General features: G+C 54.8%; 1 protein-coding gene across 1 annotated transcript in view; it reads left to right on the top strand.

Moving 5' to 3' along the window:
* CMIP (c-Maf inducing protein) overlaps positions 1 to 23019 on the top strand; it is a gene marked incomplete at both ends in the record, with an annotated part of 234965 nt that overhangs the window by 190661 nt on the left and 21285 nt on the right. Inside the window, 5 exons of the mRNA XM_079722952.1 lie at positions 5140 to 5202; positions 7884 to 7964; positions 13102 to 13205; positions 14869 to 14973; positions 20725 to 21078. Of these exons, the coding sequence (XP_079579078.1) occupies positions 5140 to 5202; positions 7884 to 7964; positions 13102 to 13205; positions 14869 to 14973; positions 20725 to 21078 (707 nt within the window). The remainder of the gene's footprint in view (positions 1 to 5139; positions 5203 to 7883; positions 7965 to 13101; positions 13206 to 14868; positions 14974 to 20724; positions 21079 to 23019) is intronic.

Here is a 23019-nt window from a genome sequence, read left to right as displayed (position 1 = left end):
GAATATAAAGGTTCTTCCCATGCTGTGCTCTGACCACCCATTGCCTCCTCTTGCTAGAACAGGGGCAGCAGCAGCCTGGACCTCCCCAGTCACCCACCAGCACCTTTCTCTGGCATGTTACTAATTAATAAATTCACTTAACAAAACATTCGTTGACATGTGAGGACAGGTATGTGCCAGACGCTGGTCTCTGTTGCACAGACAGAGCTACCCTTGAGGGATTACTGTGTGCTGGTAGAACCTGATGGATAATCCAGAAATCACGTGGTCCGGGCTTGAGATTTGTTCAGGGTGTTAGGGGAGCACAGAGGGCAGGCACCTGACCTCCTCTCTCAGGGAGGGGACTGGGAGGGAGATGGCAGAGGGCTTCAAGGAGGAGGTAAGCAAACTGAGTCTTAACAGGTGGATAGGATGCTCCTGGGAAAGGCAGTCCAGGCAGGGAGCCCAGCACAGGCCAAGGCAAAGAGGCTCTCGCTGGTGGAGAAGCAGGCAAGGACGTGGGTGCCGGGGAAGGAGTTGGCATCTTCCCCTCCTGGTTGGCAACACCTGTGGGTCCCACTGTGCACCTCAGCCCTGGAAGGAGGGTCAGGGCTTTGGACTTGGGAGGAGCCTGGGAAAGGAATTGTGATCTGAGAAATCCAGCCTGTGTTTATTCAGCTAATTTGGCTGGGCTGACCCCTTAATGGGACTGGGTGGAGCTTCCCTGCTCAGCGGGGATGCCTGAGAACAGGGAAGAATTTGATCTCAGGGTCGGACCCTCAGCCCCCCGTTTTGCAGCCTTGCTTTCAGTGTTCTCTATTACCAATGCTGTTATTATCGTGAAGCCTTCTGTAGTCGCCTTTCATTCCAGCCATTACATTTTCTGATTTGACCTGTTGACAATTAGTCTTCTCCCAGCGGGGCTTGGTTTTTGTTTTGTTTTTTATGCGCTTATTTTTCAAAACTACTTTCACAAGTAATTTAAGTTGGTTTTATTCAACCCATCAGTGAGGCATCAGTGCCGTGGGTAATTGTTAGCTGGTAACAGCTGACGTGTCACTGGACAAGCGTGGACCTGGAGTCCAGACTCCGGCAGCGTTCCCACGTGCTGGTGAAGAACGTGGGCTTAAAGCTGAGTGTGGTTCAAGTTCAGAGCTGAGTGCAGACCCTGGGCTCACCCCCTACCAGCTGTGACCTTGGGCGAGTAATGGAAGAGCTTTTAATTTCACTTAAAATATCTTTAAAATATTCTTTGAAGTACTTCTGTAAGGATTTCGTGAGTATATTTTCATTGTTTAAAAAAAAAAAAAAGATTTCACCTCATCCCAGCGGCCCCTTCAGAGGCAGCCCTGGAGGTTTTCATGGGGTGACAAACCCACAGAGACAGACACGGTTGTGTTTTTAGTTTTTGCTTTTAACATTAAAGATGTGAAGCTTGATGTGTTGTCCTGTGTTCGATTTTTCACTTAACAACATGTCTTGGAGTTTCTTTCAAGTCAAGACATGCAAGCACGTGTCTAACCCAGGGTTTCTCACCCTCGACACTAGTGACAATTGGGCACGGATGATTGTTTGTGATGGGGCCGTCCTGGACATTGTAGGATGTTGAGCAGCATCCCTGGCCTCCACCCACTAGAACTCCACCCAGCATTCCCCTGTTGTGATGATCGCACTGTCTCCATACATGCTAATATCCCTTGGGAGGGGGGCAGAGGTGACCCTGGTTGAGAACCACTGGTCTACCCCGTACTCCATTCTTTCCACTGGCTCCAGAGTGTTTGTATTTAACCAGATGGCCCTTCACATCATTTCCAGCTAACTTGACACTCTAAGCCTCAGTCTCCTCATCTATGAAATGCGTGTGATAATAGTGCCTTTTCCTACAGGGCTGCTGGGAAAGTTAAATGGGCTAATACACCAAACATGCTTGGAAGAGGGCTAGGCTCATAGCAAGATGCCGCAGAAACATAAAATCTTATTAATAATACGATCTAAAACGAACCTTACTCTGTGACTGGGGCAGGCCTTGTAACAACCTCCCTGACCCTGTGTCTCTTCATCTGTGCAAATGGAAATCACTACCGCTTGACCTCACAGAGTTGTCATGAGGATCAAATGAGATAATAGCTGTGGAAGCGCGGAGCCCACGCCTGACGCCCACTGTGGGCGCTTCATCTGTTCCCAATCCTTTATTCTTTGAGTCATCCCTGTGAAAGGGGTGGGCCCAGTTTGACTGGAGGGGCTGAAGCCAGGAGGATACACCCTGCACGTGATCCTTCCTCCCAGAGGTGGTCCCAGAGCTCAGTGTGGGGTGCAGAGCCGCGGGCCAGGCAGCGACTCGAGGGCTGGGGGAGGCCCTTGCCCTGCCCCGCCACCCATGCTGTGGCCTGACCTCTCCCTGCATTCACCAGCATGGGCAGCAGAGAGTCCCCATCTGACAGGCCGGGCGCTGAACTTCTGAAAATGAGCGTGCAGAGCCTGAACCGTGGGCCCGGCCTACGTTGGGGTGTTTCATCGTCTTTCATTGCCCCATTTCTCCTCCTATGGAGTTGTCACCAGACGGGTTGCTTGTTTCCTGGTCATGTGGAGAGCCCGGGCTGAGAAGTAGCATGGTGAATAATTCAGGCTCCTGGGTCACACACATGGCTTCAAATCTGGCCCCAGCACATTCTAGCCATGCGACCTTGGGCAGCAGACTTCATCTCTCTGAGGAAAGGGCAAGACGCACACCCCGCTCCCAGCACACGGTGAAGATTAAGTGACATGACACAGCCCAGAGCCCAGCATAGGCAGTGCCTGCAACAGCTATGGCTATTGTGGGTGTTGCTGTTGGTATCTTATTATCATCAGTGTAATGATTGGTCCACATGGCTGCGGGGGATTGTGAGAGGGTGGTGGGCTCAGCCTTGCAGTCAGGTCGGAGCCCACCGACCCCCTTCCCACACCGTCGGGGAGAGCTGCCTGTGGTGATGGATGTGCTCTCCGTCTGCGCCGTGCATTGCGGTGGCCACTAGATTCATGGGGCTGGTGAGCACTTGAAATGCGGTCAGTGTGACTGAGGAACTGCACTTTTAATTTCATTTCCTTTAGAATCGTTTCTTGGGAATTCTGTGGCGGTCCAGTGGTTGAGACTCCGCGTTTCCACTGCAGGGGGCACGGATTCAATCCCTGGTTGGGGAACTAAGATCCCGCAAGCCAAGGAGGGTGGCCAAAAAAAAAAAGAAAGAAAGAAAAGAAAGAAATCGTTTCTTCCGTGTCAGTTACAACGGGAAGAGTTACACGTGGCTAGTGGCTACCATGTTGGACCGCATAGCCCTAGGCGAGTAAGACCCTGGGCCCCGTCTCCACTTGTTGATCAGCCTGACCGTCGCTGCTGTGAAGCAGAGCCTCAGCTTTGATGACTTCACCTTCCACATAATGGGGAAGATGGGCTGGTGGTCATCCCCTACTGCCATCGAGCTACGTGTTCCTTCCCCTAACGGTCCTGAGACAGGCGGAAGCCCTCACCGAGGGGTACCCACCCACATCCAAAGGCCCTGCTTGCGGAAGCAGAGCCAGGAGACCCTCTGAAACCAAGCAGGCAGGGTCTGGGCTACGGGGCTCAGTGATGGGGAGACCCTGTCATCACAGAGCCTTCCTGAGGGGCCGGGCGAAATTGCCGCCGTGTCCAGTACAGCCCAAGACGGTCCCCCTGTGCTAGTGTCAGTGACAAACTGTACTCCAGGCAGTGGGTTTATCCCAAGCCTGAGACACCAAAGTTTCTAGAGTTTTCTCTCATCACCTCCCCCCAACAACCCTGTGAATTGGTAACTCTAGTTTTCCACGTTTTATAGACTAGAAGACGAATGTCCAGAGAGCCCGAGCTGCTCACTCAGTCACACAGCCCGGCAGTCTCAGCGCTGGGTCCTGGGTTTCCCGTTTCCTACTGTTGTGACCAGTGTGGAACTGGACAACGAGTGGACCTCACATAGGCATTAACCATCCATCCCATAATGAATGTTTCTGTAGAGCTGGCCTTATCGCAGGCTGGGAGAGGCACTTTACACCAGGGCTTCTCAGTTGGGGCCGATTTTGTCCCCCAAGGGGAATTTGGCAATGTCTGGACATAGCTTTTTCTCCATTGTTCCAATTTTTTATTTGAATTTGAAATTTAGCAAAATCATTAAAACAGAAATTATGAAAGAGGCAGAAAAATAAAAAATCAACACTATCTGAGTCATGGGAACCTTGCACAGGAATGGCAGTGGGAACCAGTAACAGTGTACAGCTGGCCTAAGAAGGCTCGGTGATGGGACTTCCCTGGCAGTCCAGTGGTTAGGACTCCACACTTCCAATGCAGGGGGCGCGGGTTCAATCCCTGGTTGGGGAACTTAGGATCCCACACACCACGCAGCACAGCCAAATTTTTAAAAATTAAAAAAAAAAAAAGGCTCGGTGAGGAATGAAGTCAAGGGGCATTAGAAATTCTAACCTCCCTTAATTTTTATAAAATGAAGTGCATCTGGAGACAGTTTTGATTGTCACAGTTGGGTTGGGGGTTGAGAGTAAGGATGCTCCCAGACATCCTGCAGTGCACAGGACAGCTGCGCTGCAAGCAAGGGCCAGCCCCAGGTGCTAACAGGGCCAGGCTAAGAGGCCCTCTCTGCACAGATTACCTCCGCTCACCCTCAAAGTGATGCTCTCTGGTCTACCTTCCTGGTGGGGACCACAGGGTTAAGAGAGATGAAATAACTTGCTCTAATGGTCACATCATAGCAAGTGCCTGAAGGCGGACTTGCACCCAGGACTCTGCCCACAAAGCCTGGGCTTATAACCACCACGCGTCCTGCCTCGTAGGCAGGGACTGTTGATCCACGGGGGACGCGGATGGACATCAGCAGGTCGTGAAACCCCTAAAGTTGCATGCATCGTTACAGATGTATATTTTTCTCAGGGGCAGCCCAGAGATTTTATCAGCTTCTCAGTGGGAGCCACGTACCCCCCGCCACACACATACAATTTAGGAGCTCTGGCCGGCAAGTTAGAGGATGGCTTTTTTGCCCAGAGGGTGACAAGGAGGTTGCGCTTTCCACCGTGAGTTAACCATCTAACGTAGACACCCCCCCACCCTTACGGTTCCTTCCAAGGGATTCCACCTGACGTTTGTTCCTTTTCTTTCAGGCAATCGCTCCTTTGCTGGAAAACAACCATCCGCCACCAGATCTCTGTGAATTCTTTTGCAAGGTACGGCACTGCTGAAGCGGGGCTGTGTTTTCAGGAAGCAGCCTGTCTCTGTATGTGCATATGGCAGGGGTTGGTTTTGCAAAATTTGCTGAAAACCAAACGTAGACCCTCCCCCCACCCCGACCCAGCTCAGGGCCCCAGACACAGCCAGAGACAAGCCAGGCACCCCGTTCTTGGGTTACAGCCCCCTCCCCGCCAGACAGGTGATAAGCGAGACCCAGGGTCAGACCAGCAGGTCAGGGAGGAGCATCAGAGTTTTCCTTGGAATGTCTTCCTGGCTGTCTTGGGAGAAGTTTGCAGCAGACTCTCTGAGCTCCTGACATCAGAGCTGGGCTATTATTATTAGCCAAGGCTCCTGTGAGCACCGGCCGGCCCACAGTGAGGGCACAGCCGTGGGGCTTTCCCTGAACAGGGCAGGCAGGCGGGGGATGCCAGGTGAGCTTGGTGGAGCCCCGGAGCAGGACATCCAGTCCCAGGGACCCCACGCCAGCCTTGCAGTGGGATTTACGTGGAACATCCCCAGGGCACGTCAGGGACCAGGCATCCCCCGTCTGAGAGCACCTTGGTGGCCCGGGGGCTGGACCAGCACACGATCCTGTTTGATCCTTTGCTGGGTGATTTTTTTAAATGCAGTGGTCTGATGTCCTTGGAAAGTCGCAGGGCCTGGGCTTGCTGCTTTCCCAGCGCTTCCTCTTGGCGACCCCCTTCACCGAGCTTGTTCCTTCCACGGCCACACACCGTCCTTTGGGGGTGTGGGCTGTGTGCACCAGTGAGACAGGCGCGTGGCGTGGCAGAGCGGGCTCCTGGGGCCCTGCTGGTCCTGGGGTAAAGGGGACCGTGGTGCACTTATTGCTCCCGTCTCCTCACCCAGGGAGCATGCTCTCTGCGTGTGTTAGGGGACGCAAGCTTTAGGGAGACAGGATCGCATCATCCTCTTTGGCCCTGTCTCTCCATCAGCAGACCTTTCCCAGCGACCCACAGAGCAGAGGGTGGGCCCAGCCTGCTACCTGAAATGCCCAGGTGCATCTCTTAATGTGGGCGTGTGCCAGTGCGTGCCCTCTGGCCCACGCGGGTGAGCCCCGAGTGTACAGTTGTGTGTGTGTGTGCAAGAGCGTGTCTAGGCATCGGGCCCTGTGCTGTACCAAGGCCCCCCTCCCCCGTGGGGAACAGCTGCAGAAGGAATAACCACTTGGTGGGACTGCACACAACTAAGACGGGCCTTCTCTGCCCCCAGCACCTGGCGTTGTGCCCCCAAGCAGGGCAGTCAGGTCACCCAGTGTTTGGGCTCCTGAGAGAGCGGCCAGCTGCTCCCTTACCTGTCCCGGTGGGTCATCTCCTCTCTCAGTATTTTGTCCCATTTAATCCAGACCTGCTCCTTGTTCCCCTCTCAAGCTGGGTGGTTTCTCCCAGATCTCACGGTGTTCAGACTTTTGTTCTAGAACAATGGACCTTTGTTCAAAGTAAATCATACCTGAGGGTTCCTGGTAGCACAGTTTGAAAAGCAGTGATGTGGAGGAAACCATCCCTTTTGGCATTTCCTGATAGAACTCCCTGGGTAGCTGCCCTGCCGTTTGGAGCGGGGGACCCAGGCACAGGGATTGGTGAGACTCAGGGCTGTTTTCCCTCGGGGGGCGGTTGGAGTCGCAGCCTCAGCACTTCCTCCACCAGGCAGCCCACCCAGAGAGGAAGGCTTGAGGGAACAAAGTCGCCTCCACCGGGTCCACTTGGCCAGCTCTCTGGACACGCCCAGGCAGCCTCTCCTGCCAGACTTGGAAGCCAGGACCCCGAGATTTGGGGAAAGTTTACGTATCAAGAATTGTCTAGGGAGCTTCCCTGGTGGCACAGTGGTTGAGAGTCTGCCTGCCGATGCAGGGGACACAGGTTCGTGCCCCGGTCCAGGAAGATCCCACATGCCACGGAGCGGCTGGGCCCGTGAGCCATGGCAGCTGAACCTATGCGTCCGGAGCCTGTGCTCCGCAACGGGAGAGGCCACAACAGTGAGAGGCCCGCGTACCGCAAAAAAAAAAAAAAAAAAAAAAAAGAAGTGTCTAGGATTTCTAATATCCCAAGTCCAGTGTCCTCTTCCAGGGTTGGAAACAGCACCTTCAGGCCCAGGCAGGTTTAAACGTGGTGGAGCAGCACATCATCTGTTCCACCCGAAGGCCTTCAATTTCACTTTGAAAAACAAAACCCCACGCTGGTGAGATAAAATACACCCAAGAGCTGCGTGTGGCCTGTACCCTGCAGCCAGCTTATCAAAGCCTTCAATTGAGAAGTCACAGAATTTTCGAGATTCTGGCATCCAAGCACTAACCCCCGGTATCCTTGCACCTGATTTTCAAGAGACTCCTCTGTTAGACCACGCATGCCGAACCTCAGAGCTATGGGGATCTTGCCCTGTTAAATAGGATCGTGTGGGAACGGACTCCTGTCAGTACCCCCTGAAACCATCTCAGACCGTCAGTCAGATCAAAACAAAAAGCAAACAGAAGATCCCATCCCCACCCACTTTTCTCACTCCCCCAAATTGAACAAAAAGGTATGCAGCAGCATTGAGCAGGGGAACCCAGGCACCAGAGCTGGGCTCACTGCCCTGAGCCACAGACCACGGTCAGGGCTTCCGCAGATCCTGGCTGGACCCCGCCAGGCTCGGCGCTGACCATTTCCTCCTGCCTCCCCAGCACTGCAGAGAGCGGCCCCGGTCCATGGTGGTCATCGAAGTGTTCACCCCCGTGGTCCAGAGAATCCTCAAGCATAACATGGTAAGTTCCCCCGACACCCGGACCGCAGAGCCAGGGGAGGGGCACAAGCTTCCAGTCTTTCACTTTTCCAAAGATTTGGGATTGGGGTTGGCGGCTGATGGCCAGGGACTGGGCTTGGGATTCTGTTGCACCCTGTGGGTTTTCATGCACCCTACCCTGCTTGGTTCTGTCTTTTGCTCTTAAGACAACAGGAGGACTCTTTCCACGGTAAGAATGACAAAAATAATGTGGCTGGGGGAGAAGAGACAGGTGTGTAGAGTCACAAATAATATCTGTAGAAACTCGGCCCTCGAGGAAGGGGAGTGAACTCCTCACTCCTTAAGAGGGGGCTACCCATAGGAGCGTCCATGGAAAGGGCGGAAAGAGGGCTGTACAGTGCAGAAACCTGACAGTCGTGACCTCAGCCAGAGGTCAGGGTCAGCATCCCCAGTGTTAAGTCACAGTGCGACATGTACCCTTGATGTGACGTGAGGAGGAGGGCCCTGGACCTTGGGGGTCTTCTCTCTCAAACCCACCAGCTCAGTCTAATCATAACAAAAACGTCAGACTAATCCCAGCTGAGGGACATTCTACAGAACACCTGATGGCCCTCAGAACTGCCAGGTCATTGAACACAAGGAGAGTCTGAGAAGCGGTCACAGCCTAGAGGCCCTAGGAGACATGATGAGTAATTGCAGTGGAGTTTTCCGGATGGGATCCTGGGACAGAAAAAGGACATTAGGGGGAAATCGAGGAAGTTCGCATAAAGTACAGCCTTAAATTAGTTAATTTTAAAAAACATAGGCACAGAATTTCATTACGCGCTCAGTGGTCCAGGCTCTTGGAATCTGCGGCCCTTTTGCATTCGGTCCTCAGTCCAGTGAGAGCAGCAAATGTCATTGTTTTCTCTGTATTACACGTGGGGAAACTGAGGCTGAGCAAAGTCCTCTAACTGGCCCCAGGGCCACAGCTGGGAATAAGCACAACTAGCGCCTACTCTCAGGTATTTACGGAGCACCTTTCAGAGCCGGATACAGTGCGATGCTCCAGTGTATTACGTCATGTGACCCCCTTGACGGCCCGTGACCTCCTTCTGCAGATGAGGAAGCGGAGACCCAGAAAGTGCCGTGGGTTCCTCCCGGAACCTGTGGGCAGCTGTGATTTCTGTAGGTTACTCAGGGACCTGTGGGCAGGTGTGGTCTCTCATGAGTGGTGCTAGGGAGCCGGCAGTCTGAAGCAAGGGCTGGTGTTCCAACAGGCTCTGCTGAGCCAGCCACCAACCTGGACTGACGTCGCCTGGGTGGTGTGGAGGCATCTGTGTCATTGCATCACACGTTGGGCCACTGAATCGGTTGTGGGGTGACCGTGACTACTGCCCCCCTACCCTGTCGAGAGGCAGCATGTGAAAACAGCTCTGAAAAGGGGTGACCTGCTCACAATTTGGTTTGTGAGGTAGCTTACCTGTCTCGACACCAGATCCCCAAAGAATAGTACATAACCTACCCCCTTCCCCAGTCAGGAATGGAAGGTATGACACATGCGCCGCCCTCTCCCATCCCACACCCGTGGCAGACATCATTAGCCGATTACAGCACTCCTCCTGCAGAGCCCAGAGGTAGCTTCAGAGTCTTTCTCCACACAGCATTCCAAGCAGCCACTACCGGTTGTACCATGTTGGTACCCTACAGATTCTCTTTACCATTCTCCCTGAGTGATCACACACCATAATTAAATTGTTGCTTATTTCTGAGATCCTCCTTAATTTGAGATAAATGTATTTATTGTTTTCTGAACACAGCTGAAGGGAATACTCCATGCAATTCTTTCTTCAGGACTAACAAAGAAACTCCCCTGGGGGATGGGGGGTGGTGCTGCCTTAATTTAGGCTTTAATCATTGCAAGGGTGCTCTCTGGCCTCGGCCAGCTGGGAGGAAAAGGTCCCTGATTGTTAACTTTTTTTGTCCCCCGTTTGTTTGTTTGTTTGTTTGTTTGTTTGTTTGTTTGTTTATGACTGCGTTGGGTCTTCGTTTTTGCGCGCGGGCTTTCTCTAGTTGTGGCGATCGGGGGCTGCTCTTCGTTGTGGTGCACGGGCTTCTCATTGCGGTGGCTTCTCTTGTTGCGGAGCACGAGCTCTAGGTGTGCGGGCTTCACTAAATGTGGTGTGCGGCCTCAGTAGTTGTGGCACGTGGGCTTAGTTGCTCCGTGGCATGTGGGATCTTCCCGGATCAGGGCTGGTACCCGTGTCCCCTGCATTGGCAGGCGGATTCTTAACCACCGCGCCACCAGGGAAGTCCCCTGATTGTTAACTTTAAAGTCACTGTGGATGTGGTGTGAGGGGAGGGCCATGCCCTTTCAGAGTCCAGAGCAAAGGTTCTGGAGTTTCTTTTGCAAAGGACCTTCTCTCATCACATGTCAGTGACAGAGCCACATCCCCAGGGCAGCCCTGGCCAGGGTCCCTGCCTCCTCAGGTGCGTAAGCATTTTTGCGCATTCCATGGTAGTCAATAGGCTGTTTAATAAGGGTTCTTTTAGGACATCTGACTTCAAAGGGGAAAATGTCAAATTTCAGGCATCCTCCCAAGGCTTAACCATACAGCGTCTCCCTTATACCTGGTTAGTTTTATGGGCCCGAAGTGTTGACTATGTAATTTTCTGGATAAAAATCAGAACAGCTACAAGGCAGATCCAGAATTTATAGCGTCTTTTGTGGCCTGGCAGAGACCGGGGACCCTCAGGCCTGAATGCTTACTTCACTTTTAAAGAACTCCCCCGCGTGCTCCCGGGGTCTGGGCATGCTGTAACGCTTCACGATCCCACTGGCTCTTAAAGTCCACTAACTACACACTGAACTGTGTCAAAGAGAACTGTGGACAGGACAGGGTGGGGGAATTAGGCCCTCCTGCAGAAGAGACAAATGTGACTGTGGCTCACACCAGGCACGGGAAGCGCGGCGGGCCTTCAGTGTCACCCACTTCACACTCCCTAAAGCTAAGTGATCGGCCGGGACAGCGTTTCGGAGCTGGCGTGGGGTGTCTGGTCACTGCCTGCCGCCAGCCACAGACCTGTCAGCACAGCCTGAGCCCTGACTTCTCTTCACCCCCGGTGCAGTGTTTCTCAAGGACACGCCTGAATGTTTGGGAAATGGGGAAGGTCACACACCCCCGTGGTATTCTGGGATTTCAGAGCTTCCCCTACTCTCAGAGTGCATCTTTTGTCACTATATCCCGTGTCCCGTTTCAGGGATGAGCAAACTGAATCTAGGTTAAGAGTCTCAAAGAATGTTACTCCTTGGGCCACAATAAAAATACAGGGCTTCCCTGGTGGCGCAGTGGTTGAGAGTCCGCCTGCCGATGCAGGGGACACGGGTTTGTGCCCCGGTCCGGGAAGATCCCACATGCCGCGGAGCGGCTGGGCCCGTGAACCATGACCGCTGAGCCTGCGCGTCCGGAGCCTGTGCTCCGCAACGGGAGAGGCCACAACAGTGAGAGGCCCGCGTACGGCAAAAAAAAAAAACAAAAAAAACCTAGATACAAATGGAAGCATTCCTTAAGTATGAACAGTTTGTTCAACTGCATCCCCAAGAATGATCACGGTTCCTGTGCCCACGTGCCACTCATTGGTGTGTTCTTGTGGCAGAGGAAGCAAGAAGACATGGCTGTGGTCCCTAGTGGACCGTGATCGGACCTCCCACTTTCCAAAGGCAACATATTTGACTTTGCCAAAGCGGCAAAATGTCCCTCACCCACATGTTAAAAGGCCACCAGACCCATCTATAATGTTAATTTCCAAGGAAATGACCTTGACTATCCAGAAATCTAATAACAAAGGTAGTGGCAGTTAGCAGGGTTTAGTTGAATCAGTTTTCGTAGAATCATAAAACGTTAAGTGTGGAAGGGGCCTTAGAGATCGTTTCTTCAACTCTCATTCCCCAGTGGGGACAGTGAGGCCCAGAGAGGGCCATGGCTGCACAAGGCCACACAGCTTTCCTGTTACCCTTTTCCCGGGGACTCAGGGCCTCTGGGCAACTTCCTCAGTTTGAAAGCACAATCAAGCTTCCATCTTCTCTTCATGCAGGGACCCCATCCTCTAGCCCAATGCTCTGCGTGTGCGTGTATGTACATACGTATTTGTGGTGTGTGTGCGCACGCACGCGCATGTGTAGATCCTTCCAAGCTTTCTCGTGGCTTTTGCTGCCCTCCGTATGCAAAGGCATAACCCTAGTAGGCAGGATGGAAGCGGATGAGCCCCCATCGTCTTGAGGATCCTAAGTCAGCCTCTCACTCCAGGTGAAGAAGCACCAGGCACTCTAGAAACTCGCTCCTGTGAGCTGGTAGGAGGGCATGGGCGGGCCGTGTTCTGATCTGAGCTTTCCCCAGGGCCCGCAGGATCGGTGAGATCCACAAGGAAAGTCTCCACAGGCTTTATTTTAGATTAGAGTCCTGATCCAGGTTGCTTTTTATTAAATGGGTTCCCCCTGAGCGGGGGCAGGAGAAGAAACAGGAGTTTGGAGACCACCAGGCTTCCCTGTGAGGTCTTGCTGGTCAACCTCATCACCACACTGTGACTTGCCCTCCCGGCCGTTCGCACCCCAGCACGCGGGTTCAGAAGTCCAGTGACGTGGGAAGGGACGCAGCCCTTTCCTGGCCCACACCCTTCTCTCCTGCACCGCCTGTGCTGCTTCTCCTGACAAGTCCCCGAGCCGACAGCCACCTCGGACGCTCGCCTTTCCCCTCTGAGCTGAGAAAGCAGGGGGCCCAGAAACTCTCGGGGGACTGCAGAAGAGGAGCTGGTCCTCGCTGGAGGCCAGCTGGGCGTCTGCAGGCCCCCGTGCAGCCGCACAGAAGGGAAACACACCAGCCGGGCTGTTCTCCGAGCACGTCTGGGTGGCACGCTGACCCACAGGGTGGGTGACACGTGTCAGGGACCCTCCTGTGGCAGGACATCTCCCATCTCCACGGGCAGCCGTCGGGAGTTGTGAGGAGAGGGTGACAGGGCCGGTCCCTTCGAGTGAAAGATACGTGTGCTTCTAGGAAGAGGAGATGGCTGGCATGTCCCTGTTGCCTTCCACCCCAGTGTCTCGGGGCAGAGTGGGGTCCCACCACCCCTCTGGCCTCCTGCCTGCCTGTCTCCCCAGCTCCTGCCCTCTGCTTTCTCTGCAGGACTTTGGCAAGTGCCCGCGACTGAGGCTGTTTACTCAGGAGTACATCCTTGCCTTGAACGAGCTCAACGCGGGGATGGAGGTGGTGAAGAAGTTCATTCAGAGGTGGGTTCCTCAGCCGGGCCCCCTCCCCTTCCTGGCCTGCAAGCCAGCTTTCCTCTGCACCCAGAACCACTCACTCCATTGATGCCTGGAGAGGACCTGCTGGCGTTCAGAGGCCTCAAGCGTCTCATCTTCCACGAGGGTCTCCTGCGTCCTCCTGACCCCATGTGGTCTGAGGCACTCACTTGCTGTGTGACTTTGAGCCAGTCGCTGTACCTCTCTGATCCTCTTTCCTCTGCTATCCACAGGGGTTGTCATGCAGTTAAGTAAGATGATATATGAGGAAGCCCCTAGCACAGTGCCTGATGCTCAGTAGGAACTCGGGAAATGGTTAACAGTCCTAAATAATAAGAGAGTTTCTGTGGATCCCACCTGTGGGTGCTGGGTGTGTAGGGAACGATCTCCTGCTAGCCCAGGAGAGTCATCATTGGGGATTTGAACAGCCGCCTCCCAGACTTGGCCTAGAGGAGGCCTGATACTCTGACTCTTACTTTTGGTGTTTGGGGCGGGGAGGGGGTGTTTTGCTTTGATTTTTAAAAATTTTTCTCTGTGCCTCAGTTTTCTCATCCGTAAGATGAGAACTATAGTACTTACTTCATCTAGGTAACGTGAGGATTCTGTGAGCTTATACACATAAACACCAAGAACAGTGCCTAAGTGTGATGGGAACGTGAGTGGTCGTCATCACTACTCTTCTCATTTTTTAAGAAAATCGTGATAGCCTGTTGAAGGCGGTTCCGAAAGATAGTCACCTGGAACTCACAAAGCATTTCCAAACCCAAGGAATGTGTCCTTCTGGGCGCTTCCCTGGCAGTGCAGTGGTTAAGACTCCGCATTTCCACTGCAGGGGGCACGGGTTCCATCCCTAGTGGGGGAACTAAGATCCTGTGTGCCGCGTGGCGCAGCCAAAAAAAAATAGTCCTGCTAGAACCCTGGTGACTCCAGGGTCCCTTTAAAGCACCCAGTAATGGTTTACGAAATTGTTTCAGGTTAGGCCTCTTAGTCCCAACAGCCACACCGATTTTCCAGGAATGTTACAGGTATTATCCCCAGGCCCCAAGCAGCCCTGGGAGTAGGGATATTAGCCCCATTTTACAGATGAGAAAACTGAGGCACAGACATCGCTGTGACGAATAACAATGGCTGGCCTTTATGGAGGACTTAGCAAATGTGTCCCAGACCTCATGCTAGGCCAGGATCAGGATGACCATAATAACTTTTCTTTCAAAGCAGGCCACTTGGAAAGGAAAATGAGGTGAGTAATTGTTACAGAACCACTGGGCATGAACTACAGACACAGGACGTATGGCCACTGTCTGCTAACTCTTCCCATGAATTAGAAAATTGTATCCTCATGGTACCCACTGAGGAGGGGGCCGTTGTCCCCATTTTATAGCTTAGGAAAGAGTGGAGAGTTTAAGAAGCTTGCCAAGGCCACTCAGCTGGGCGTGAACCCAGGCCCCCTGGATCTGGAGCCCACGGTCCAGAGCTTGGCTCTCTGCTGCCTGCACATGGCAGAGCCAGGACGCAAATCCCGGTGTTGCCAACTCCCCAGCAGAGGACTTGGGGTGCCCCCCATCCCCACCCCCCAGCGTGTGTCTGAAGGGCGCCCCGGCCTCCCCGTCCTTGCCGTCACCTTCTCACCTAGCCCTCTGCTCTTTTCCAGCATGCACGGCCCCACGGGGCACTGCCCCCACCCCCGGGTCCTGCCCAACCTGGTGGCTGTGTGCCTGGCCGCCATCTACTCCTGCTATGAAGAGTTCATCAACAGGTCAGTTCCCACTGCCTCGGGAGGGCCTGGGTGGGACACGCTTGCCCCAGGGACGGTGACCTGTACACACCTGGCCAGGCAGGAAGGTGGAGTGGCTTCCACTGGGCCTGCCTCAAGTGTGTTTGCCAAATCCCCTGTATTCACTGGTGCCAGGGCCCAGAACCCAGGGATGTGACTGGAAAAGCAAACACTGTGAATCAATACTGGCACTGCAGGGCCGTCGTGTTGACTTGGCTTTAGGAACAAGTGTTTTATTCTGAAGATTTCTCACCACCGGGCACATGTAACCAGAAGAAGGCATGACAGAGCCACTGTCCTGGGTCCCCTAGGGTTTGGGTGCAAGCAGCTTATGAGGGAGGTAACCCCAGGAAGCAGTGGGAGGGAGCCTGGGAAGGGAGGACAGCCAGCAGACTCAATGTTCGTAAGCAGGTGACCACTGCAGGCACCTGTGCGTGTCCCAGTGGGACCTCCCGGGAGACCGTGGAATGTTCTCTCGGAGTCCCTCCCCTGAGGGATGATGGCACCGGGGTAGTTACTTACCAGCTCCCGTTCTTCCCGGATTGAGGTTGGCTCCTGGGATGCAGAGTGACGTGGATGCCATTAGTCATATAGAACTTTCTATGGTGATCTCTGGGGTCATCAGAGAAGGTATGATGTGCAGAGCACAGATGGCATCTGCTGCAGCCGCCCTGTCCAGTTGTTCAGGTGGAGTACTGCACAACTCGGAGAAGACCAGAATGTGTCCAGGCACCGCTAGAGCTGGGAGCATCGCAGGAATATATTTCAGTCCGTAAAGAAAAGGCAGTGGAGCATCACTGGAAACCTGTGCAAACAGGGCAACATGAAGATGTCATGCTGGTCATTCCCAGGTGCCTGTTCCATGCCCTACAGCATGTTATATTAAAAGCCAAAAAAAAAAAAAAAAAAAAGGTGGAGGCAGTAGAGAGTAAGGCATGGCCTGTACAACCATCCTCGGCATCCCTGTGTACATGGATGGTCACTTGCCCTTGGCCTCATACACTGCAGCTCTGGAGCTGATCTGCATGCATTTCAAACCCAGGCCACCCCAGGAAGTAGGAAGAGCATCAGGGGTGTCACAGACTCGCAGGCTCCTCTTCCTCCTGAAGCCTCTGCCTCATCCACCCTCCCCGGGCTCGCTCTGCGGACACCTGAGCTGGGACTTAGGTTTCGGGGCAGGAACAGGAAACAGCACCTGCCAGCGTTTTCCCTCTGTGTCTCCAAGGCTCTGCCTGGGTGCCCTAGAGCAGGGTTTCCCTGACTTGGAAGCAGGAAGCAGAATGGAATCTCTTTCCCAGTTCCCACCCTAGGAGAAGGGCAGAGATGGAAACAACCAGAATTAGGACCCGTGCACGCAGTTCCACAAGGAGGGGACTGGGGACAGCAACAGCCAGCCTTTATTCTTCTTTCATCCTTTCAACACTTGTTCAGTGAGGGTCCCTGCTGTGCCAGGTGCTGAAGGCACAAAAGTAAACCAGCCGATGGGCCCCCCTGCCCTCCCAGAGCGGATGGTGTAGCAGTGGGTGGAGGGGTGGGAACGAGAAAGCGAGCGATTTCATCAGGGCTGTGAGGAAAGAAGCCAGAGGCGTAATTAACGTGGTCCACGGCAACGAGTCTCAACCCTGGCTGCGTGTCAGAGTCAGCTGGGAAGGCTTTACAGAAGCTAAACACACATAAACCCTGGGACCCAGCTCCTCATCCCTTTGGTATATTCATCAGAAGGCATGTACAAGAAGGTTGACAGCAGCATTATTTGTAATAGCCCCAAACTAAAATCTGCCTCAACCCCAGTGTCCTACAACAGTAGAACGGGTAAGTTGTGGTGTGTTCACACGAAGGCACACTGCAGGACAGCAAGAATGAACAAACGAGTGCAACCAGCAAGCTGTGAGCTAATCTCACACACATAATATGGAGCAGAAGAAGCCAGGCCCGAAAGATACAGAGAGTGTGAATCTCGTTCCTTGAGTTTCAGTGACAGGCAAAACAAACCTCTGGTGATAGAGGCCAGAATAGTGGCAGCCTCGGGGCAGGGAGTTAGGTGGAAAGGCGTGAGAGGAACTGCTGGGTTCTTGGAAATGTTTCACATCTTGATCTTGGTCAGTGGTTCTCAGCTGGGGGCAGCTCTGACCCCCAGGCGATTTCTGGCAACATCCGGAGACATTCTGGGCTGCAGAAGGAGGGGTGCTGCTGGCATCCAGCGGTGGAAGTCAGGGATGCTGCTGAACACGCTGCCACGCACAGAGCAGCCCGGAATCATCTGAACTGTCTGGCCCCAAATGTCCGAAGTATCAAGAGGAGGAGCCCTGGTCTGGTGGCTGTTTATTACACAGGAGAATTTGTGATAGTCACAGAGCTCTGCACCTAAGATTTGTGGACTAGACTGGACTGACCCCGGGGTGTGCTGGAGCCGAGGCACATTTGGAAGCACATCTCTTCCCACTTCCACAGTCAGGGGTGACACGTTGGTAGCTTGAATTCAATCATGGTGGGAGTATTTACACCAAGAAAATTGGCAAACACTACCAATCAGGGCTCCTTTTTTTCTGGAGACTTGGTTGTTAGACTTTTACCCGCATCCCACTGGTTATATCTTAAAAAAGAAGAAGAAGGAAAACAAGGTGCCTGGGCCTCACCCACTGCAATTCTGATTTGATTGGGATGCCCCTGGCATCGGGTTCTTTCTTTTTTTTTTTTAACACCTTAGGCAAGTGGAGTATGTGGCCAGAGTTGAGAGCCCCTGCTCTAGGGGGAAGTGAGGAAGGGATTCTGCAGGGAGGTGATATTTAAATTGACACCTGCTGGCTGTCAGCAAGGCAAGAGGACAAGATGTTCCAGGCAGAGGGAACGGCATGTGCAAAGGCCCGGCAGTGCAGATAGAGCTGCCATTGGTTACATGTCCTTAAACACCTGCTTCAGAGTCCCCTGAAGTGCTGCTTGAAAATGCAGACTCCTGGACGCAGCGTTTCCGGGCCAGGCCCAGGACTCTGCATTCTTAAACTCCACTGCAGGGAGGAAGTGAAGGAAACTGAGTGTGCCCTGAGCAGAGACAGGGGCAGAGGCAGAAGACGAAGTTGGAGAGGAAGGCCAGGCCACCGAGAGACTTGTACCACTGAGCTTCTCCCACCTCCGCCTCCCGTGCTGAGCTGCTCCTGGGGTCATGTCAGCGGGTCTGCGGCAGGGCCTGAGCCTCTGCTTGTCTCATAGGCTCCCAGTAATGCCGCTGCTGCTGGTTGGGGACCATGCTTTGAGTGGCGGAGCTGTGCCTGCGCGTCAGTTGTGGAGGTTTTATTCTAAGGGTGTTGCAGTCGCCGATGGGTTTTAAGTAGAGAAGGGACTTGATGGGATGTCAGTTTCCAGACTCCCCTCTGGCTGCCTCTGCAGAGGCCAAGCACAACTTTGGGGATCCCAGGAGGCGGCGGTTGCTACTAGGTGCCCAGGGTGGAGGCCTGGGGAGGGCGGGGCGGGCCCTGCTGCCTCCCGCTCAGGCCTGCCCTGATTCCCTGCTCAAGACAGCCCAGCCCCCTCGGAGCCCCCAGTAGTTGGGGATCCAAGTGCTGCCCTCACCTCCCCCAGGAAATCACGCCGAGGGATGCAAGGCCTTCCCTGGGCTCAGGTCCATCCCACCCCCTTGGTCAGCCCCTGGAAGATAAAACCCCATGCCGTCTACCAGGCCCAGCTGCAGCACTCTCAGTGGGTACGTGATGTACTTGCGCACAAAACAGACAACTTGACCCAGGTTAGCATAGCTCGCTGGAAAATCACCCAGTCTGAGCCAAGCAGCCTTGAAAATCCACTCCTAAATCCCAGCAAAGGCAAAGGGGATGGAACTGAGCACTGGCTAGCAAGTTAGCTCTGAGTAACTACACCGCATCCTCCACCGGACCACACACAATTTTCCATCAGGCACAGAATTCTGGGACTTTAGCTAAAGGGTTTTGTTTTTCCCCAGCAAAGCTTAAAGTGTATTTATCAAACATCCTTGGTGGGCTCAGCTCAGGCCTGGCTCGTGGCACGTGCTGGACAAACTCAGGCCCTCTGAGCACACTGGGTGTGAGTCCTGTGCTCAAGCCAGTCCTCGTGCACAGGGAGCACGCGCGTCTCTTTGGAAGCACAGGCGCCTGCGTGTGGCCCATTTAGGGAAGGACTGGACGAGCAGCTGTTTGTGATCATATCATCGTGCTCTGAGTCTCTTGGAGCCTCAGTGGGCTCAACCGTGACTGCACACACAGGGAGCCCTAAACACGACTGGTGTCTGGACTCCACCCTAGAGATTCTGACCTAATGGGACATTAGGATGTTTAGAAGTGCCTCAAGGGACACTGGTGTCCAGCCAGGGGTGGAAGGTTCTGGCCCAGGGGCAGGAAGGGTGAGAGCGGCAGGTGGAAGAAATCAGGGAAGACTTTGTGGGGGAGGAGGACCTGCATGGGATCATGCAGGATCTTGGACACGCACTCAGAGACCTGGTTTCAAATCCCAGTCCTCGGGCTTCCCTGGTGGCGCAGTGGTTGAGAGTCTGTCTGCCGATGCAGGGGACACGGGTTCGTGTCCCGGTCCGGGAAGATCCCACATGCCGCGGAGCGGCTGGGCCCGTGAGCCATGGCCTCTGAGCCTGCGCGTCCGGAGCCTGTGCTCTGCAACAGGAGAGGCCCGCGTACCGCAAAAAAAAAAAAAAAAAAAAAAAATCCCAGTCTTCTCCACTTACGAGCCATGTCATCAGGGTAGCCATTTGACCTCTGCTAGCATCTTTCCTCACCTGGAAATACCTACCATTCAGAGATATCTGAGAATGTCTGTGTGGTCTGTGTGATAGCACTTAGCACCGTGGCAGCCCAGGGGCACCAACAAAGGAAGCCCGTTGCTGGAGTCACCTTTGTCCTGACGCACGCCTCCCCGTAATTTTTGGAAGCATCCAGTGAGGAGGCGCTTTACCCAGACTCAAAGCTCTGACAAGTCCTGCTATAAAGAGGCCCAGCATTTCCCAAACACATGTGACCTCAATGATGCCATAGCGCCCTTTCCTCAGCTAACACCTGTTAACCCCCTACACAAGCATTGTTCCTCTAGGCGGTGAAGATGCTGCAAGGGGCGGGGTGGGGGGTTAGCCCAGAGCGGTGCGGTGCTGCAGACAGGAGGGACGTGCACACTCCAGGGGACTAGCATCTGGGGTTTGGGATCCCTCTGAAGGGTGTTCCCAGGTGGAGGGCAGAAGCTGAGCTTTCTCACCGAGCAGGGATGGGGCCGCAGAGGTGGGGCCTGGGCCTTGCCCCGAGGACATTAGGGGGAGGGGGCAGTTAGACCACAGGAAGCAACTAGAAGCAAAATCGCTAGTAGGTCTCATAGGTGTGTCCGGAAGGTGGCCAGGGAAGGCATCTTGGGGGAGCTGAACGCCAGGGGCCTTATGGGTCTTGTGTAGAGGTTAACATCACTTATTCGTTCCACAAACGTGTCGACCGCCTGCTATGTGCTGGGACTACAGCACGTGCCTCGATGACAGGCAGCCCGGTTTGGATGCCATCCCCACCTCTCCCTGTCTGGAGGCCTCGAGGGAGCCTGTCTCCTCGCTGGTGGGGAGGGATACAGTAGCACCAGCTCATCGCACCGCCGTGGGGTTCCGGGGACACTTAGCCGCGTGCAGCCTGGCGCTTGGGAGCAGCCACTAGATGGCAGCTCGCGGCCTCTGTGACCCGCCCCCAGGGCCCGCACTTACGCCCCTCTCCACCTCTCCCCCAGCCGCGACAACTCCCCCAGCCTGAAGGAGATCCGGAACGGCTGCCAGCAGCCCTGCGACCGGAAGCCCACCTTACCCCTGCGCCTTCTGCACCCCAGCCCGGACCTGGTGTCTCAGGAAGCCACGCTGTCCGAGGCGCGGCTCAAGTCGGTGGTCGTGGCCTCCAGCGAGATCCACGTGGAGGTGGAGCCCGCCAGCACTGCCAAGCCGGCGCTGACGGCCAGCGTGGGCAACGACAGCGAACCCAACCTCATCGACTGCCTCATGGTCAGCCCCGCCTGCAGCACCATGAGCATCGAGCTGGGCCCCCAGGCCGACCGCACGCTCGGCTGCTACGTGGAGATCCTCAAGCTGCTGTGAGTGTCCCCCGGCCTGCCTGGTACCCTCGGGTTGGGGAGGGGGCTTGCAGCTGGCTGGAGGCGTGCAAGGGTGGGCGTGCCGAGTGTGGGTGCACAGGATGCAGATGTAGGGTATGAGGGCACTTGTTTTGGGGTGTGTGCATGCAGGGCTGTGTGTGTACGTGTGTGCTCGAGGATCTGGACACGTGTGTAGGGTATAGGCATGAGCATGATGTCTACACCTGTGTCCATGAGTTTGAGAATGTGTGAGTGCATACGCCTGCCAGGATGTGCTTCAGCGCACGGGGCCCGAGTATGTCTGTGAGTGTGTGGACACCTCTGCGTGTTGTGTAGGGTGTGGGCTCGTTCTGAATCTGTAATTGTCCTTGTGTGAGTATACATGGCTTTGGATGTATGAGGGCATAACAGCATATGGGTGATTGCCCGAGTTTCTGTGTGTTGTGTTCTGTGTTTCTGTGTGTCTACGTATAGGAGTTGGATATGGGAGGGATGGGGATTTCTCTATAGGGGCAATATGTGTGTTTCGAGTGCCTGTGAGTCTAAGTGCACAAGTGTAGGTGTGTCTGGGTGCTTGTGCTACTTCTGTGCATGAGTGGCTCTGAGTGCAACATGTGGGTATGAGCATTTGTGCAGAAGAGCTGGAGTGTATGTGTATGTTCTCTGTGTATGTGTGCAGATATGCCCCTGAGCCAGCGTGTGGGTGTGTTTCTGTGTCTGTGTCACATGATCCACGCACGCTTCGCGTGTGTGGTGTCTACTTGCCGTCAAGTTCCAGCAGCTGCCCCCATGCAGCCTCATCCGCCGAGCGGGGGAGGGAGCATGGCATGTGGATCAGGCTCCACGCACCTGGCTGGTGGGAGGAGTTCTGAGCCCGAGCCGGAGACCCGGTCTGCTCTGAGTGGTGCTTCTGAGCTGGGTGCTTTGGGCCGTGCCTGCCCCTCCCCGAGCCTCAGTTGTGTGACTCTAGAATGGAGGGGGTCTTAGTCTTTGACCCCCAAGGGTCTTTCAGTTCCACCATTCACACCCCAGACCCCGTCACGGACTGTGTGCGCCTGGTGCTGAGCCCCAGGCGGAGGGCCTTGCTGTCCACTCCTTTCCACCCCGCGCTGAGCTCTGCAGTTCTGTGGACCAGCTGGGCCTGGAGAACCCAGCAGATGCCTCCCCCACTTGCTCCCACCATCTCTGTCCTTCAGAACAGGACTTGGGGGCTTCCCTGGTGGCGCAGTGGTTGAGAGTCCGCCTGCCGATGCAGGGGACACGGGTTCGTGCCCCGGTCTGAGAAGATCCCACATGCCGCGGAGCGGCTAGGCCCGTGAGCCATGGCTGCTGAGCCTGCGCATCCAGAGCCTGTGCTCCGTAACGGGAGAGGCCACAACAGTGAGAGGCCCGTGTACCGCAAAAAAAAAAAAAAAAAAAAGAACAGGACTTGGCTCCACTTGCAGGGATGGGCATCGCCCGGCGCAGTCGGTGGTGGCACATGGGCTTTTCCAAGGGGTTGGGGGCATGACGGCATGGTCGCGTCTCACCGATGCCCAGTGCTTATCTAATGTCAGGGCACCAGGGCCCTTCGATCTGGGGGGTCCTGCCTCCTGGGGCTCATCGGTGTTGCTGGGGTCACACTGAGTCCCTGCGTCGTTGTCGCTCATCTCTGCGGCGTTCGTTCTGCTCTCATGAACGGGGTGCTGCCCGGAGTGTGCTCGTGGTCCGGAGGGTGGAGGCTACCTGCCGGTTGCCTGGTGAATGAGAGCTGCCTAGGGGTGCCCCTGTTCACGCTCTAAAAGCAAGGCCTGTGGTGTCTGTGGAGGTGAGCACGTGTGTGCACACACAGGCGTACACGTTACGCGGTGGCTTCTCATGCTTGGAGGTGACTCTGGATGCAGCATCCCCAAACTCTTCCTCTGCCCTTGCTTTGGCCCCGGAGAGGAGCGGGGGAGGCCT

The sequence above is a fragment of the Hyperoodon ampullatus genome, assembly GCF_949752795.1.
Source record: "Hyperoodon ampullatus genome assembly, chromosome: 18".
Lineage (NCBI taxonomy): Eukaryota > Metazoa > Chordata > Mammalia > Artiodactyla > Ziphiidae > Hyperoodon > Hyperoodon ampullatus.
The sequence above is the reverse complement of the archived record's forward strand: the minus strand, read 5'-3'. Positions and strand labels throughout refer to the sequence as shown.